The following is an 18,404-nucleotide window of genomic DNA, read 5'->3' on the forward strand; positions in this document are numbered from 1 at the left end:
AACTTGTAATTTTCGTCTATATAGTTGAAAATTAAATATCCTGATTGATTACAATATTTTGACGTATTAATTGTATAATTGTCTAAATTAGCCACAAATTTAATTGAAGTTATAACAATTATAAGTCAACCTGTATTTCGAGTCAGACAATTGGAATCGAATAACTTTCTATTCACACTACCATCAGAACATCCAATGTCGAGTAATCATATGTTAACGAGTTAAAATGAAAACGATGAGATGAGAAAAGATACCTGACTTATGAGTTCAGATTAGTAACACTAGGACAATTATTTTGTGAGGTTAAGATGAAGAAGACGATGGAAATGGTGCATCGCATTCTCGACCGAAGGAGCGTATCGGCCGAACTTGTAAGCAGGCGACTCGAGACCCTTTTGAACACCTTCACACAGAATAATGTCTTCAATCTGAAAATTATTTGGACCAATGTGTAAGAGAGAAAGAACAACTGAATTAAAGGAAAGGGGTGGATTTGTTTGTAATACCTGCACACGTTCACTGTCTTCTAAACTTTGTTGTATAAACGATTCGTCATTCTGAACATGAAATCAAGAGAAGACGTATAAACTCGAATAAACTGAAAAACTTCGATAACACAATCTCAGTTTTTGCTGAGTTTTCGTGTTAACCAGAACACGAGTGAGAACTTGTAGCATATTCATTAGTTTGAAAGACTTGAAAGTACCTTAAAAGGAGTTTCGAGAAAATAATCGAAAACCACTAGACATTTTCGAGGTCCGAGTGGGAGTACTAGATTAGTGTCCATCCAAGGTCCATATCTGTTATATAACCCGTAAAACGACGAGACGAGACGAAAAACATAAATAGCCAAAGAGCCAGATATGTTGATGTATCCAAGAAGTACCTATTTATCATGAAGTTTGGGTATACAAAAGCATAGAGTGCTTCTGGTCCAAGACGACCATAATCATCGCCTTTTGATTCTCCCCCACCCTTACAACTTTGAATACTAACAGCTTCAAATATCTACATCACAAGTTATATTCTGAAGTAAACAGACACTAAAACAGCAAATTGTATGAAAGCATAAGGCTATAACGGTAGTTTGGTAATGAATTTAAAATAAACAGTCAACGTACTTCTGTAGAATACGACTCGAGCTTGAGATTCGATGCAAGCCCTTTGTGTGCATACGGGACATGATACCCTCCGTCTAAGTAGTTGTCACAGAAAACCTACAAAAAGCCAAAACCCATAAGGATGGTGTAATAACCCAAGCCTACCGCTAGCAGATATTGTCCTCTTTTGGCTTCCTCTCAAAGTTTTTAAAACGAGTCTGCTAGGGAGAGGTTTCTACATGCTTATAAAAAATGTTTCGTTCTCCTCCCGAACGTGTAACGGCCCAAGCCCACCGCTAGCAGATACTGTCCTCTTTGGGTTTCCCCTTGAAGTTCTTAAAACGAGTTTTCCAAGGAGAAGTTTCCACACCCTTATAAAGAGTGTTTCGTTCTCGTCCCCAAGGTGTAACAGCCGAAGCCCACCACTAACAAATATCGTCCTCTTTGGACTTCTCCCTTCGAGCTAGTCTTTAAGGTTTTTAAAATGCGTCTGCTAGGGGAGGTTTCACACCCTCATAAAGCATGCTTCGTTTACACCTCCCCAAGGTATAACAGCACAAGCCCACGCTAGCAGATATTGTCCTCTTTGGGCTTCCCCTCAAAGTTTTTCAAATGCGTTTGCTAGGGAGAGGTTTCTACACCCTTATAAATAATGTTTTGTTCTCCACCTAAAGAGGAAGTCCAAAAAGGACAATATTTGCTAGTAGTGGGCTTTAACTGTTACAGATTGTGACAACAGTATACGACCATTTCTCTAGAAGGATGCAAGGACTATACCTTCCAATTACATTCAATGGTGTATTCACGTCGACAGACAAAACTTAAAGAAGCATCAACTCCATTTAAACTCAGCAAATCTGCACAGCTTCCCAGCCATTCATATGCCACTTTATCTTCATCAACAACCAGCTCAGATGATAATTTTTCATCCAGATTGAGAAGAACGAACGGCCCCCATGTCGCTACGGGTAACGGTACGAGCCCAAAATCCTAATCTCCATTAAATAGATCAACCAGCTATTAAGCCATTCAGAAATATCATATCAAAATGGTTATAATTACATACATTTACATCAAAGTTCTGAATTCCATTTATTCTAGTCGCCTTAAGCAGCCCTCCATCCAACCCATATGTCCATCCCTGCATAAATTATGGAATAACCCTGTTCAATACATATATATAGAATCTCATATCCCAGGAAGATAATGCAAGTGAACTCACATGATATGGGCACACAAAGCAGGACTTCTTCCCACATCCAGATGCAAGAAGTGAGGCATGATGGCGGCAGACATTGTGAAATGCACGAACCTTCTTGTTATTATCTTTGCAGACAACGTATTCTACATTTCCCAGCCTGCCATGGACAAGGAGACAGAGCAAACAAATTTCACGGACCAGCTATGGTGGGGAAGAACACATATCTCTAGCATCCCATATTTGGTTAAATTACTGCTATTTAGATTTTATACTATTGGTAATAAATGGTAACAGACAGTTAATCACACCTGCCTGTGAAAAAATCATGGGGATCTTTCAACTGTTCAACATATCCTGAGAAGCCAAGGGCACAAGAAGTTGATGATACATGCATTAGTATTGTCAGAGTTGTAATCTAAAGAGGAAAAAAGGGAGCATATTGCATTAGGTGTAAAACAAAGAGTACATAGTTTCAATGGGATTAGCTTGCTTTGAGTGCATGAGAAACCCCATAATTTACTCCGTCAAGCAGCTAGAACTTTTGAGTTCTCGGTTAATGGAAGGCATATACTAATGGTCTGTAACAGTCCAAGCTCACCGCTAGTAGATATTGTCTACTTTGACCTGTTACGTATAGCTGTCAGCCTCATGGTTTTCAAATGCGTTGTTAGGGAGAGGTTTCCACACCCTTATAAGGAATGTTTCGTTCTCCTCTCCAACCGACGTAGGATCTCACAATCTCACCCCCCTTGGAGGCCCAACGTACTCATTGGCACACTACTCGGTGTCTGGCTCTTATACTATTTGTAACCGCCTAAGCACACTGCTAACAGATATTGTCCACTTTAACTTGTAACGTATAGTCATCGGCTTCACGGTTTTAAAATGCGTCTGTTAGGGAGAGGTTTCTACACCTTTGTAAGGAAAGGGTTGGATTGTGAGATCCCATATTGGTTGGAGAGGGGAATGAAACATTTCTTACAAGGGTGTGGAAACCTCTCCCTAATAGACGCGTTTTAGAATCGTGAGGATGATATGTAACGGGTCAAAACGGACAATATTTGTTAGCGGTGGGCTTATAACTTTCCTTCGTTCTCCTTCATACTCGAGACTCTGGTTGAGTTACTCTTACCACTCGTAAATATGTCAGCTCAAAAATCACCCCTAACCGAGCATGAAGGATTCATCAAACCATGGGGATTCTCTCTTTTCTTCTCCTAATTTAACTCTTCCATTTGTGAAGCTCTGAAGGCAGCTATTCTCTTTCTAGCTTGAGATCACGAGAACGAAATACTAAAAGAAGGTTTCTGAAAGCGTAACATCCACGAAATGACATGGCTGGGAGAGATTTAGAATTAAGGAGCTCGAATGTCTAAATAGTTAAATAATCTCTATTATAATCACAGATCGCACTGAAATCAAGCAATTAATCTCCTCGCTATGAAGCTACAATTAAATAGAATCGCAAAAGAAAAAGAGCATCAACAATTTAGAGATGGAAGCGAACCTACGGCCTGCCATCCTCTGTGGAAGACACGATCGAGCTCGAGATCGAAAAATGAAGGATCAGTGTACCAGGAGCTGGGTGGAGTGACGGCCTTCTCCAAGGGAATTTCGGGGTCGAATTCATCAACGAGTTTCAGAGCTTCAATAAAGTGAGAATCAGAGTTACGAAAGGATAAAGTCGGCGAGATTCGTGTGGGAGACCGAAGACTGCGCGACTGAAAATTGAAGGAAGCGAAAAGAGGTTGGAAGAAGTGAGTATGGATATGCTTCGTTAACGCCGCCATTGCAGCAGCCCCCAAGCTTCCCTCCGGCTACTTGTATTCTACAGTTATCGGTTGGTATTTCGTAGATTTTATTTACGATGCCTTTGAAAAGAATAACGAAAAAAGAAAGTCCCAATAGAATATATACTTTTAGTGTTCATTGATTTCATTGCCTTATTTAATTTTAAATAGTTAAAATAATTATTAGCATTTAAGTAATTCATTTATTTAATAAAAAAATTTCATTATATTTTTAAAATTTTATTATTGATTTATTATAATTTAAATATAATAAATTTGTAAACTAAGATCAATTAATTAATTAATTAATTGAATTTATTCAGAATAAAATAAATTAAATCATAGAATGTTATCAAATTTTTATATAAATAAGTAATTTTTTTTTTTTTAGTTATTATAATTACTTCTTACAATTTAATAGATTAGATATTTACCTATGGTTAGTTAATTAGTTAATTTCTTTTTATAAAGTCAAAATATTGAAATAATTTTAATCAAATAAATTTTTATTTAATCTTCCTTCATTAATAAGTATTTATAAATAATGTCTTTAGGTTCAACCAATATTAATAATCATTCTCAAATAAATGATTTATAAGAAAAATTAAAAAAGAAAAAAGAGATGATAATAAACCTAAATAATCGGAAAAAAATTAAAAATATCATATTAAGAAAATAAAGAAAAAGAATAAGATCGAGCATAAAAATATATGTCAATGAGTCTCTTTTAACTTTAGAGTCCAAAGTTTAATTTATACCACCATTAGGAATCTATGCATACATGGAAAGTATCTCCCATGGAATAGTAAGAATTTCAAGGCCCCACCCGTGGAAGATGGGATCGACCTAAGTTATGTATCCAACGCATTTTAAAACTCTTGACAGAGGCAATTTAGAACCCGAGGAAGTCCACCTCTCCCTAACAAAGGCATTTTAGAACCCGAGGAAGTCCACCTCTCCCTAACAGAGGCATTTTAGAACTCTAAGGAGAAGCCACGAAGGAGAAAGTTCAAAAAAACAATATCTGCTAACGGTGGGTTTGGGCCTCCCTAACCGATGCGTTTTAAAACTTTATGGGAAGCCTAAAAGAAAATGTTCAAATAGAATAATATCTGCTAGCAATGGGTTTGAACGGTTACATACCACTCTAGGGTAATCAAAATGCTAGCATTCCCACAAATAATGCAAGTGAAAACACTCTTCACTAAAACATTTGGCTGTAAGAGTGGTACAGAAAGTTTCACCCTGCCAAATCCTAAGCAGGGGTTACAAAAAGGGCCCTGTGAAAGGGGCTTTGATCATGGAGCATATGTGACTTACATAGCCAACATAATCTTCTCTCATGGTCAACATGTTCTAATAACATAACCCATTACTTCAAATCAATGAAGAGTTCATTATATGGTTGAGACAGCATATCAGCCAAATAATCCATTAAGTGACTAGAGATTTATGTATATTGCTGGAAAGAATTGGCTAGAGATCATGCTAGTAACAAGTCAACTACCTAATCAACCAGATCAAGCTAGTATGATCCAAGTAGAAACAACATGAACAATGCATCAACCAAGTAAGCAAAACAAAGCTTTTAAGCCATTATTAGACCCAGTTTGGTTCATATCCTGCAAAAATTTCTTCGGAATAATACATTATCAAATAGAAAAGCACACAGATAAGTATAATTCCGGCGAAATCACAAGTTAAAACAAGCTGGGGAAGCTGGAGAGAGCCTAAAGAACAAGATTTCATCTTGGCTTAGCATTGAATAAGTCATAAACAGTGTTAAAATGTGTAACAAATAAGATCAAAAGCTGCAAAAAGTTCCTCCGTTCCTCGAGACAAAAGGGGATTTCGAGTAATTCGAAGTAGATCCTAAATTCTCTACTGTATATCAACGAAGGTATGCAGGGATCTTAATACGAACAAAAAGCATACTCATAACATAGGCAATAACAACAGAAGAAATCCCAGCAGACGCATACCAAACCTTGACGCTCTTAGCGCGATTCCGATCAAGAGCAAGGTCCATGAGTACAATTCCCATTCCACCCAGTATGAACATGAACCCAGACGAGAGTCCCTCAATGATGTACTGACCATTGACGCGACCCGGAAGAAAAACCACAGGTCGGATGGATCCGGTTGCCGGGTCCTGAATAGATCCGATGCCGGGAGGCTCGACGATGACATCGTAGACGAAGCCGGAGACGACCATGAAGTACGTGAGGAGGACGAGGGCGTAGACGGTCATCGGAGAGGGGAGTGTCAAGGTCGGGAGCTTGAGGCGGAGGCGCGGCGGACGGAGGAAGGAAAATGGGAGAATGCGGAGGATGTGGTAGATGGGGTCGATGGAGGAGATCGGAGAATCCGCCGATGCGGCGGCGGAAGAGATCTGGGTGTAGGATTCGGATCTGGGAGGCATTTTCTCGGGCGGAGTGGATTCAAAGATCCTCGCTATGGAATTTGGAGTTGTTTTTGCTTTGTTGCGATTTTGGCTGGGGAATCGGGTTGGGGCTTCTTTAATCGCGATTTCGGGGAATTCTGTTGAAATTTAAATTTTAATCTTAAAAAATCCTATTTCATAAAATAATTATTTTCTAAAATTATTTTGGATACCGTATTTACCTATAAAAAGTTTTATTTTTCAATTTTTATTTTTAAAATTACATAATCTATATTTTTCGAAATTAAAATTAAGAATCAAATAGATATTAAAGAATGTGATAATTTGATAGACGATCACTATTCACCCGTGGCGCGGGTGATTTTATCGTTGATGACCTATGTCAACGAGCATAAGAAGTCAACACGCGAGCAACTGATGAATTATGTCAACATCATTGACAAAGAGGAAATCAATCATGGAGCAGGTGATTTTATCGTTGATGACCTATGTCAACGAGCATAAGAAGTCAACACGCGAGCAACTGATGAATTATGTCAACATCATTAACAAAGAAGAAATCATGGATTGAACATGTAACAGCTCAAGTCCACCGCTACCCAATTATCCATTATGTATTGTCGTCAGCCTCAAAGTTTTAAAGAGCGTCTATTAAGAAGAGGTTTTTCATACCCTTATGATAAACTGGGATCTCACGTAACAATTATGCAATAGATCATGAATGGAACCAACAAAACATTGAACCATTTTGGCATGTCTAGCTTTTTCGGTTAGGAGACTCTAAACGATTAACAAAATTTGTTTAAACCTAAAGAGGAAAAATGTCGGTCTTGGAGCTTTAGATATACCTTCACAATAAGCAATGACCTCAACTCGTTCAACAAATTCAAACTAGAGCTCGTGGCTTTCTAGCTTAATATCACACCATTAGAACACAAATATATCTCCAGAAGCAATGTCACCATCACTAACTATCGTATCAACATTCTCTGTAAAAGAGTCAGGGCCTAACAATCTACTTCCTCAACAATATTGTGAGAATCTAGTGTACGCATAGAAATAGACGGGCGATCCATTGTTTCCACTAAATTCAAAAGATCGAAAAAAAATAAAACCCATAATTACGTTAGTGTTAGATTGTGAAGGCAATAACTCATACGAGGTACGAGATTTGAGTTATGCTCGAATTGAAATTCACCGGGAGAACTATATATTTATTTATTTATTTGGAGGGAAAATCCAAGTTGGAAGGGAGTGAGGCTGTGAAGAACTGTCCGCCGATTGTGAAAGGGGAGGCGCGTGAATTTCTCCGCCTCCCTCTCTCTTAGACAACTGCTTCCATTTTCCGCCATTAACGACCTTCTCTTTCCCCACGCGTCTCTCCTTCTTCTTCTCCATCTCTTCCTCTTTCACTCATTCGTTCACTTCACTGGCTTACTCCCTTTCCCCATTTTCTGCTTGTGGGTAATTTCCAGCTCCATTTCAAAGCCACTGCTCTTCATCTCTTTCCCGATCACCCCTCTTCTTAAAGCTTAGCCAAATTCCATCTTCCCACTTCATGCCTCATTGACTAGCGGCGGCTACTGGCTGTTTTCGTGATGTTCAAACTCTTATTCAGTAAGGATGTTCGCAAGATTCTCAAGCGCAAGGATAGCGATGCCGGCCATAGGGGTACTTCCTTTCTTGTCCATTTTTTTTCCGTATTTATCTCTAATATTTCGTTTGAATTCTGGTAGTTTTTCGGATTTCCCCTTCTTTTTCGGATTGTGGCTTCTCAATTTCGGCTCCGCATTGGACTCCATAGTTATCTAACTGCTTGTAGATAGAGAAATTAATGTAGAAAGCCCGAGTTGAGAGGTTTTACCTAAATAAAAGTATTAACCATTTCTCAAATAGACGCTCTCGGTTTCCTTTTCTCTCGTCATGAAGGGCGTCGTGCCTTTGATCAGAGTGGCCAGGGGCTTTGGTACGACCTTTGGTTTTCTGATTGGCATTGTGCTAATGCGTTTGTAGTCAATCAGATCTGGATTTTTCTTAGCCATTTTGTTTTTGAGTACTTAGAAGCCGCTAAGTTAGGGTCTACTGCTCTGTTTTGTGATATATAACAAAGTGGAAGCATTAAAACTGATTGCTCACTGTGAAATCCTTCTCATTATCTGTTTATCTCCACCATTATTGTGTTCAACTAGTTGCATGTGCCAACACAATGGGTATCAAACTTTTATACTCTCTGAGTGAAACATCTTACATTGTTGTGGTATTTGATGGAATTGGTTTTGAGAAGTAATGGTTGATTTTAGAAGCCAATTATTTGTGTAGTATAAGATGAAATCAGACGTATACCTGATGAAGGTTCTTCAATCATGAAATCTTCGTCTTGTTTTACTTTCCAACTTACATTATTGATCAAGTTTGTAATATCAGGAAAATCTCTCGAGGATTTGCGAGGATCGTTATTTAGCAAATTTCGCACGCCTGAAGGTGCCAAGCGTCAGCAGCAACGTTCTTGCGGTCCTTCTGTTGCTCTTACATTCAATTTCTTCGTTGCAGTTAGTATTATTTTCATGAATAAATTGGTTGGTATTCCAATGCCTATCTAATGTCAATGTTTTACCTTATACTTCCTTGGATTGTCATCTTTCCAGCTGGTAACACCGCTGACGTTTTTTCGTCGTCTGTGTCTCAGGTGCTTAAGACTGTCGGCTTTACGTTTCCTATATTTCTCAGTTTCATTCACTATTTCATTAGCTGGATATTGATGGCTATTTTCAACTTTTTCTCTGTTCTTCCTGCATCTCCTCTATCCAAGACTACCCGTTCATCGACTCTACTTACACTTGGTTTAGTTATGTCGCTATCTACAGGGCTTGCTAATGTGAGCTTGAAGTATAATAGGTGAGAATTGAGTATCAACAATCCTCTTTTCCTTGATATATTGTTTCCTGATGTTCTGAATGCTAAAATCAATTCTCCAGTGTGGGGTTTTATCAGATGGCAAAGATTGCTGTAACTCCATCAATTGTACTGGCAGAGTTTATATTATATGGAAAGAAAGTTTCTTACTCCAAGGTAAACCAAACTCCTTTCACATATATGTACTAAAAGTTTTATTTACTCTCTCTAAAGTTATTATGACCTGCTTATTACAGTATCATAAACTAGTAAGGTAAAATTTGGGTCTGCCATACATTTGAAGTGGAAAATCCCTTTTATTGGAATTTAACAAAGATTAGTATCTAACTTTTTGAATCTATGGTCTTGGAGCATGGCGTCCTTGTCTTTTTGTTCTCCGAGCATAAGAATAAAAACGTTCAATGCCATCTCAAAACTGTATTTATACTGAACTCCTGGTTGAGTTACACTTACATCCTGATGGTTCAATGTCCACTCGTTCAAATAATACTCTTAAAAGGATATCCAAAAATGACTAAAAAAGGCAATTCTTTTCTTTTTGGTGAGACGTCTACGATGCTGTAGTTGAGAAAATGTGAGGTTAGCAGATAGGCAAAAGAAATATATTTTTGAAGTACCATACTTGAGAAGATCGAACTGTGTTTGAAATTTCTTCTAACAATTTTTTTTTTTTAATGGAGAAACTTTTAAATCAGTAGATGAAGCAAAGATCCGTATAATATTTTTGAAATTTATGTCTTCCTGGGTCACTGGCATTTAATCAAACCCTGACTAAGCCATTAAGCTTTATTCTTAATTCTGATGAATCTTCTCTCTGTGGCCAAGGTCCTAGCCCTTGTAGTGGTATCTATTGGTATTGCTGTGGCTACGGTAACTGATCTGCAGTTTGATCTCTTTGGTGCTTGTATCGCATTGGCATGGATTATTCCTAGTGCAGTTAATAAGATTCTTTGGTCCAGTCTGCAACAGCAGGAGAATTGGACAGCCATGGCGTATGTCAAATACTCATCCTGCATTTTATCCTTTTTCTTTTTTCATGTTATATGCCAACGAGGGATTGAATCTGAACTTGAAATTTTGTCATAGGTTAATGTGGAAGACGACACCGATTACATTATGCGGTTTCATTGCTTTAATACCTTTCTTAGACCCGCCTGGTTTTTTATCTTTCAATTGGAGCTACTATAATACACTGGCTATTCTGCTGTCAGCAATTCTGGGATTCTTGCTTCAGTGGTCTGGTGCCTTAGCGCTCGGGTATGTGAAATCTCATGCTGATATTCTCAGCTTTTCGTTAAGCAACATGTTCGGTCTTATATATGCTATTAGATGCACTGTCTGTGATAAGGGGCAAAATGTTCAATCAAGTTTGTTTGCATGTTTTTTCTTTTATCAACTAAATTGTGTATTGTTGTGTAATAACAACCTAACTGGCAAGGTGTAATTCAAGAAGCCTCTCCTTCTGGATTCAATTGAACTTCGAATATGATCAGAAGCTTGTCAATCATTGGATATGGAAATTCAACGCTATGTGATGGTTTTTAGTTTTTTACTTGTGTATCACTCTGTTACTTTGGCGACTGAAAGGAAGTCGTTTCTTTCACTTTCTCTTACCCCCAGTTTCTTAACACACACATCCCATCTCTACCATAAGGCTAGTAAAATCTTGTTTCGTTTCATGCATCATTTAGGATTTATCATATGATAAGAAGGTTCGTGACTGTATCATGCATAAAACTAACAGCTTCCACGGTATCTTAAATTAGTGCGTCATCTGTCATGTTTAGGTAAAAAGTTAGGCCAGTTCTGTGTTATTGTAGGCCATTCTCCACGCTGTTTTCAGCGATAAATAAATTATCATTGATGAAATGAAATATAGATGGCCAGAGCATGCAAGATACAAAGCCAAAGGAGTTATGAACAGCCAAAATGTGCTAAGAAAACGAACGCCTCTGTGAGATCCCACATTGGTTGGAGAGGGGAACGAAGCATTCCTTATAAGGGTGTGAAAACCTCTCCCTAGCAGACGTGTTTTAAGACCTTAAGGGGAAGCCCAAAGAAGATAATATCTGTTAGCTGTGGGCTTGAGCTGTTACAAATGATATCAGAGTTAGTTACCGGGCCCAGTGAGGACACTGGCCCCCAAGAGGAGTGGATTATGAGATCTCACATTGGTTGGAGAGGAGAACGAAACATTTCTTATAAGGGTGTGAAACCTCTCCCTAGCAGAAGCGTTTTAAAACCTTGAGGGAAATCTCTTGAAGGGAAATCCCAAATGAAATGTGCTAGCAGTAGACTTGGGTTGTTATAATCTTGTATCTGGAGGCCAACTACTTAAACGGCCAACTACTTAAACGGTCAGATTAAAATTCGATTGAAGGCCTTTTGTTTAGGCTGGAACTATAGATCCAGTATCATCATAGATTGGTTTCCATGTCTTTGAGGTTCAGATTACCCAAGTCGGCTTTATGATCTTTGATTATCCCCAAAATTTTCTCTGAGATGTGGTTAGTTTGTTCGTCTTGTAATCAAAACATGAATATTAATTTGTTTGAAAGGATTGATACGCCAAGATGAACTACTGGTTATATGAGGAGCTCTAAAACTCTCTTTGTAAGTTATTGCATATCTCTTCCATTTTGAATATCCGTTATTCGTCTTAACTCATAGCTTAAATTTGATGCATTGGATATATGGATAGCTGAACACACCCAAATTTCAGTACTTTGAGGTATACATACATGACCTGCTTCTATTAATGTCTAGTTTTTCTGAATTCAACAGGGCTACCTCTGCCGTCAGCCATGTTGTACTCGGACAGTTCAAAACATGCGTGATTCTTCTCGGGAATTACTACCTGTTTAATGCTGATCCTGGCAAAACTAGTTTATATGGCGCATTCACAGCTATAATGGGTATGTCTGCTTATACCTACCTTAACTTGAGACAACAGCAACAGACCAAAACATCTAAACAACAAGCCTCCTCTTTTCCAAAATCTAAGCTTAGCAAGAAAAATGGAAGCACCAATGACGAGAAGTTAGGGGAGGAGTCTGTTTGAGCTAAGAAGTTAAGGATATCTGTTCATACTTCGCCGGCGTTTCATTCATTCGTTTTCTGTGCTAACCCTTTCATTCCTTTGCAGTTATAGATTAGGGAGATATCCATGTTAATATATGAGTGCACTACTTGTTTTTTGATTGCTTAGAGAAAAGCCCTTTATTTTTTTGTTTTTTTTCTTCATTGGTTAGAAAAGCTAAGTTAAATGAGGTAAAGAGAGAATGATGGTATGAGATCCCGGACAAAATATTCCTTATAAGGCTGTGGAAATCTCTCCCTAGCAAACCGTTTTTAATAACCGTGAGGCTGATAGCGATATGCAATGGGCCAAAGCGGACAATACCTGCTAGCAATGAATTTGGGTTGTTACAAGTATGATTTATAATCTGTTCTAAGAAATGATCAGATTTTTCATTGCTTACTATGCCCTTCCTCTCTCTAGGATGGTCGATGTTGCCGTCGGCTATTTATGTCTAGCCACTTCTTGCTCGACCCTTTCTCCCTAAGATACAAGATCCTTAAATTGATACAGTGACCAAGATTTATTAGCTGTAAGGGACATAATGACGAGTTTGGCCACACCGAGAAATGAGATTCTCTCTTCATATCTCACATTAAGAAGAGGAAGTTGACTTTTGTGTATTAAAATATAGAATAGGAAACCTAATTAGATGACAATATTGTCAACTAAGATTTTAATATGTGAAACCTAATTCAGACCTAAAGGTGTGGACAGCAAATTTTATTTATTTATTTGCTGTTTGAAAAATAAAATCTAGAAAAAAAAAAAGGAGAAATATCTGGTCTAGGTTTTGTGTGTGTGTGTGTGTCAACGCTTTCATTGCTCATCTTCCATGTGCTTTTAAAACTTTATTTTAAATTTTAACCTATGGTTTTAATTCATTCACTTGTCAACCAAATATGGAGTAGGTCAACAATTTCACCTAATCCCCCAGAAATATCAGCCAAAAATTCAGCTATGGTATTTAATGATTAAATTTAATTGAAAATTTTAAAATTTACTATATATTTTATAAATAATTGAGATAAAAATATATGGGTTACCACCTTTCTAAGAATAAAATTCATAATTTATAGTTTTATTTACTATATTATATATATATATATATATATATATATATATAAAGAAAAAAGAAAAAGAAAAAGAAAAAGTGGGAGTTGACTTTAGGAAGGCAATTTGTTTAATGTCCAATGTTTTTTTGTGGAAAAGTTTATTGTTTTTTTGTGCTTTGTTGGGATCCACCCACTACCACCACCACCAAGCCTCTACTTTCCAAATTTCTTCCCATTAATTTTATTATTATTTAAAAAAAAAATTACTTTTTTTTTTAATTTATGATTTTCAATTTTATACTGGTAAAACTATAATTAAATTACAATTTTTTTAATTATAAAAAATATGTGGGTGAGCTATCGAGAACTATTTTTAATAAATCTCTTTATAATTATTTAATAAAAAAAAAATTAAACTCGCTGTAAAACTAATTTACCACTTATGAGTTAAAATATTTAATTTAATTATCTAAAATTTTACAATTTGAAATTTGACTTTTTGTTTATTCCTTATAAGGCAATAATGATAATAATAATAATTATACCTCTTTGAGTTGACTAAAATTCCATTGACTTTCTCCTCCTTTTCTTCCTCTTTATATAACCCTCCGCCCTCTCCTTCTTCCATCCTAACCTCTCTCTCTCTCTCTCTCTCTCTCTCTCTCTCTCTCTAAGCTTCTCTCTGAGATTCCGGTCATCTTCTAATCCATGGCGGTGGATCTGGCAGTGTTTCCGGCGAAGATGGAGGATCATACGGCGATTCTAGAAGCCTCCTCCGCCGGTTTACAGAGCATGGAGCATCTAATCCGCCTCTTATCCAAACAGCCCTCTCAAACCCCTAATTGCTCTGAAATCGCCGATTTCACCGTCTCCAAATTCAAGCGCCTAATTTCCCTCTTGAACAGAACCGGCCACGCTAGATTCCGTCGCGGACCTTCCGATTCCCCAAATCCCCTCCCCAATTCCCCCAATCCAACCTCCAAAATCGATTGCCCTAACCCTAATTTCACCCCTGTCGCCAAATCCCCTGATTCTAGGGCTCCGACTGACTCCACCACGACCTCGTCTTTTGTCTCCACTATCACCGGCGACGGCAGCGTTTCACTCTTTGCGACGCCGGCAGTCTCCTCCGGTAAACCGCCGCTGTCGGTGAAGAGGAAGTCCGATGACAGATCTCGATTTGGCTGCAAGACTCCTTCCAAGCCCTGTCACTGTGCGAAGCGAAGGTACCGATTAGGGATTCTTGATTTTCAATTCCTCGTCGTATGAATTCAATTTTTCTTAATTCGATTGATTTTTCCAGGAAATCTGGAGTGAAAAAAACGGTACGAGTCCCGGCGATCAGTTCTAAAATCGCCGACATACCTCCCGATGAATACTCTTGGAGAAAGTACGGCCAAAAGCCCATTAAAGGCTCCCCCTATCCTAGGTAATTCGTCGATTTTTAATATTTTATTTTATTTTTATTAATTTTCAATATTAATATCTTTCTAAAATTTATTTAAATTTATAATTTTAAGAAAATAATAATTAATTATGTTAATGTTTGATTTGGCAGAGGGTATTATAGATGCAGCACCGTCAAAGGTTGTCCGGCGAGGAAAAAGGTGGAAAGAGTTCGTGACGATCCGACCATGCTCCTCGTAACATACGACGGGGATCACCGTCACCCGCAGCCTCCGGTGACCCATCTTAACGTGGGTGTCGTTTCCCAGAAATCTTGAAAAGAGAAACGTGGCGGGGAATCAACGCTATCTATTCGGCTGTGACGCTGTTTCTTAAAGATACCTGTGACTCTAGAGTTGTCTCCGAGTATTATTAAAATGTCAAATACTTTTTTAAAGTCAAAACTAGCCTCGGAGTACACGAAGCGATCGGGTTTGTTGAAGTCAAACCAAAATACAATCACGTTCGAATCTCTCGAGATGGAACCCGGAAAGAAACAACGTGGTGGTGGAAGGGTATTGATGTAATTTTGATAATCATTTTTTTATATTTGAAAGTAGTTTGACCATAAATATGGGTCCCACAAGATTGGACTTCTACTTTATTTTTTTATTTAATAATAAAAAAGTTATACATGGTCGGAAATTTAAAAATTATTATTTTTGTTTTTCACCATTTAAACTGTTCATACAATCATATGAATTGAATAACTCGATCGACTCAACTTAGCTTTATTATTTTCTTTAAATTATTATTGGAATTAAGAATATTTATGGAAAAAATATCAATTATGTTATGTGACTTATGAATTTTTTATGCTCGAATTTTATGAAATTTTAATTATTAATTGATAAATATATTTAAAAAATAAATACCCTAATAGAAGGGTAAAATAAATAAATAAATAAATATATATATATTACAGCTAACAAGCTTGAGTCAATTTGAGTATAGTTTCGACTAGTTGCTTCCCGAATGCCTCTTTCTTGACTATAGTATGGTCTAGTCTTTCTTTCCAATGCCTCCTTTCCTTTCCTTTCCTTTCTTGCCGCGGAGAGTAAGCAAGCGACCTTGCTTGCATTCTAAGGGGAGCAATTTTTCGAGTCTACGAAGCTTCGTAGTTCTCCCTCCCCCCTTTCTTTGCCTGGCCATGGCATTAGATCCATAATGACTGGCGAGTCGGAACATTACGAATATAACCACTAGCCGTCCTATCGAAGAAAGAGATCATTAAACCAATTTAGCCGAGCGTCGGGGAACCCTCGTTTTTCAGTCTTTGATTTTCTAATAAACGTCAGGCAATGGAATTGTGAGACCCGGAGGGCGAAGAGGCTGTGGGAATCGCAAGAATGGATCAGTCTTCCATTAGTGAAAAAAGATACTGATTCTCAACAAAGGTGGATGGTTCGATATCCCGTCTTTTAAAATTTGAATTAAATAAATAAATAATAATAATAATCATAAAAGCCTGTTAACCATGGCATTGTTGGGCTTTAGGAGTTTATTGGGCCCATTTTAAGGTTTAGACTGGCCCAAAAATTCCAGTTTGGGCTTTAAAAAGTGGCCCTTAATAATTTGGGCTATTATTATGATTTTTTTTCCGTTTAAAAAGAACAAATAAAAAAAAAAAAAAAAAGGGCTTAGTTTAAGGAAAGGACAATAATATCCATTCCAAATGAGCCGACAAAAGTTAATGACATTTGATTAGTTCCATTAATTTTTCTTAATTCCATTAATTAAATAAAAAGTCTTTAAACAACAAATGATTAATAAAACATTACCCGCCAAAATTTGAAATTTAAATAAAAAACATCCACAATAATTACTCATAATGTCTTTTTTTTTTTTAATTATTATTTATAAAAAAAAAAAAAACTTATCTCTTTTATTTACTGTTCGTGATTATAATTTTTTTTTTCCTGTTCTAACCTTTTAAATTAGGGTTTTAATAATTTCTGTAGAAGTTAAATAAATTTGAAAAAATAAGTCTATATTTTCATTAAAAAATTCCACAAAAAATTAATTAATGAAAAAAAAAATATTTTATTTATTTATTTATTATTATTATTATTATTTATTATTTTAATTTAGAAATAGACAAGTTTCATAGGATGCTTTAAGGGTCTCCTTCACCTCTCCCACTTGGATGTGTTTTTTTTTTCCTCTCATATAATTTAATTTAATTTCTTTGTCTTTCAATAACATTGGATTCTCATATTTGAAAAAGACTTGAAAGACAACATTTTTTTTTATCATAGCTTACTAATTAAATTTGGCGACACATTAAGTTCTATGCTTTCAAATGTTCGATGTTTTATTTTGATTGTTCTAAACTTTCTAGTCCTAATATGTTTCAGACAAAGATCTTCCAACATAGATTTGGTGTTATAACAAGGAAAAAACATCCATTCGACTAATGATCCTGTAATAACTCATGCTCATTATTAGCAGATATTGTCCATTTTAGCCTTCTACGTATTACCGTCACCCTCATGGTTTTAAAACACGTCTTCTAAGGAGAGGCTTCCACATCCTTACACAAAATGTTTGGTTCTCCTCTCCAACCATTGTAGGATCTCACAATCCACTCCTCTTGGAGGCCTAACATCTTCGCTAGCACACCGTTCAGTGTTTGGCTCTGATACCATCCTTTAATAGCTCAAGCTCACCGCTAGTAGATATTATCTACTTTAGCTAGTGTCCTCTGATACCATTCTGTAATAGCCCAAGCCCACCGTTACCAAATAGTTGATTATGTATTACAATTAGCCTCACGTCTTTTAGGGAGAGGTTTCCACACACTTATAAGGAATGCTTCGTTTTTCTCTCCAAAATGTGAGATCTCACTGATTCAGACATCATTTGATAGCTATTCGATCGAAAACAGCGTCGAACTGTCGTTTGGGTTTCTTCTCTATTAAGAAAACATAGCAAACAAAACCGAACAAATATCATTTTAGAGTTTCATATAGGGTTATAACAAAAGAAGAAGGCTCACATGGAGCATGTTATGCAAGCAGCTTTTGTCTTGAAACTGTTAGGTTAATGATTATATTAAGTATGAAGTGGATGATGATCTTAAGCAATCCCTTTTGTAATTAAGAAACAAATTAAGTACACATGAATGAAGTTGGTTGTTTAAGACATTGCAGACAAGAACATCATGAGCTGTTCTTCCAATCATTGGGCCCCAATTGAGTTAATGAACAAGATTAAAGCAGTGATTAAGTTAATCAAAGTTTTAAACTGTTAGGGTTTATGGGTCACAGAACAAACATCCTATAGAGTTCAAAAGGGAATCACCAGCTTTTGAAGTGGACAAAAATCTTAACTTTTTAGAGATAAAATGGAAGAAAAAAGAAGTATAATGCAGACAAGGAGATGAACAAGCTTCATTTACTGTTTGTCAGTCAGTT

The 18,404-nt window shown here is 36.8% G+C and overlaps 3 protein-coding genes and 1 pseudogene across 5 annotated transcripts; 2 read left to right on the top strand and 2 right to left on the bottom strand.

Annotated features, from left to right (window-relative positions):
* Nucleotides 1-150: 150 nt before the first annotated feature.
* Nucleotides 151-4,193, bottom strand: LOC111779715 (choline monooxygenase, putative (CMO-like)). Of its 3 annotated transcripts, none has more exons than XM_023659835.2 (10): nt 3,809-4,192; nt 2,610-2,655; nt 2,323-2,458; nt 2,167-2,241; nt 1,878-2,090; nt 1,122-1,217; nt 887-1,008; nt 707-800; nt 507-557; nt 151-428 (listed from the first exon to the last, which is right to left on the bottom strand). In XM_023659835.2, exons 1-10 carry the CDS (start codon nt 4,089-4,091, stop codon nt 291-293), a joined length of 1,254 nt encoding a protein of 417 aa, XP_023515603.1. In that variant the 5' UTR covers nt 4,092-4,192; the 3' UTR covers nt 151-290. The 3 variants fall into 3 exon arrangements, with proteins under 3 accessions (XP_023515603.1, XP_086975795.1, XP_086975794.1); XM_087119669.1 differs by having other exon boundaries at nt 2,610-2,716; nt 3,809-3,948; XM_087119668.1 differs by having other exon boundaries at nt 199-428; nt 507-598; nt 3,809-4,193.
* A 1,624-nt stretch (nt 4,194-5,817) lies between these two features.
* On the bottom strand, nt 5,818-6,631 carry LOC111779718 (uncharacterized; annotated as a pseudogene).
* A 1,088-nt stretch (nt 6,632-7,719) lies between these two features.
* Nucleotides 7,720-12,636, top strand: LOC111779716 (nucleotide-sugar uncharacterized transporter 1). Its single transcript, XM_023659837.2, has 7 exons — nt 7,720-8,166; nt 8,920-9,071; nt 9,182-9,390; nt 9,471-9,564; nt 10,234-10,400; nt 10,495-10,665; nt 12,193-12,636. Exons 1-7 carry the CDS (start codon nt 8,094-8,096, stop codon nt 12,467-12,469), a joined length of 1,143 nt encoding a protein of 380 aa, XP_023515605.2. The 5' UTR covers nt 7,720-8,093; the 3' UTR covers nt 12,470-12,636.
* Nucleotides 12,637-14,183: 1,547 nt separating this feature from the next.
* On the top strand, nt 14,184-15,644 carry LOC111779717 (putative WRKY transcription factor 11). Its single transcript, XM_087119459.1, has 3 exons — nt 14,184-14,768; nt 14,846-14,971; nt 15,101-15,644. The coding sequence occupies exons 1-3, from the start codon at nt 14,251-14,253 to the stop codon at nt 15,264-15,266; spliced, it is 810 nt and encodes a 269-aa protein (XP_086975585.1). The 5' UTR covers nt 14,184-14,250; the 3' UTR covers nt 15,267-15,644.
* Nucleotides 15,645-18,404: the final 2,760 nt, after the last annotated feature.

Source organism: Cucurbita pepo, chromosome 18 (genome assembly GCF_057944985.1).
Source record: "Cucurbita pepo subsp. pepo isolate OVF chromosome 18, ASM5794498v1, whole genome shotgun sequence".
Taxonomy (NCBI): domain Eukaryota; kingdom Viridiplantae; phylum Streptophyta; class Magnoliopsida; order Cucurbitales; family Cucurbitaceae; genus Cucurbita; species Cucurbita pepo.

Coding starts and splice junctions, on each gene's coding strand:
- LOC111779715 (XM_023659835.2), bottom strand. CDS start 4,091: ATGGCGGCGTTAACGAAGCATATCCATACTCACTTCTTCCAACCTCTT. Junction 2,459..2,609: donor CATGATTTTTTCACAGGCAG/GTGTGATTAACT, acceptor TGTCCATGGCAG/GCTGGGAAATGTAGAATACG. Junction 801..886: donor CCAAACTTCATGATAAATAG/GTACTTCTTGGA, acceptor GTTATATAACAG/ATATGGACCTTGGATGGACA.
- LOC111779716 (XM_023659837.2), top strand. CDS start 8,094: ATGTTCAAACTCTTATTCAGTAAGGATGTTCGCAAGATTCTCAAGCGC. Junction 9,391..9,470: donor GTGAGCTTGAAGTATAATAG/GTGAGAATTGAG, acceptor TCAATTCTCCAG/TGTGGGGTTTTATCAGATGG. Junction 9,565..10,233: donor AGAAAGTTTCTTACTCCAAG/GTAAACCAAACT, acceptor TCTGTGGCCAAG/GTCCTAGCCCTTGTAGTGGT.
- LOC111779717 (XM_087119459.1), top strand. CDS start 14,251: ATGGCGGTGGATCTGGCAGTGTTTCCGGCGAAGATGGAGGATCATACG. Junction 14,769..14,845: donor TGTCACTGTGCGAAGCGAAG/GTACCGATTAGG, acceptor TGATTTTTCCAG/GAAATCTGGAGTGAAAAAAA. Junction 14,972..15,100: donor AAAGGCTCCCCCTATCCTAG/GTAATTCGTCGA, acceptor TTGATTTGGCAG/AGGGTATTATAGATGCAGCA.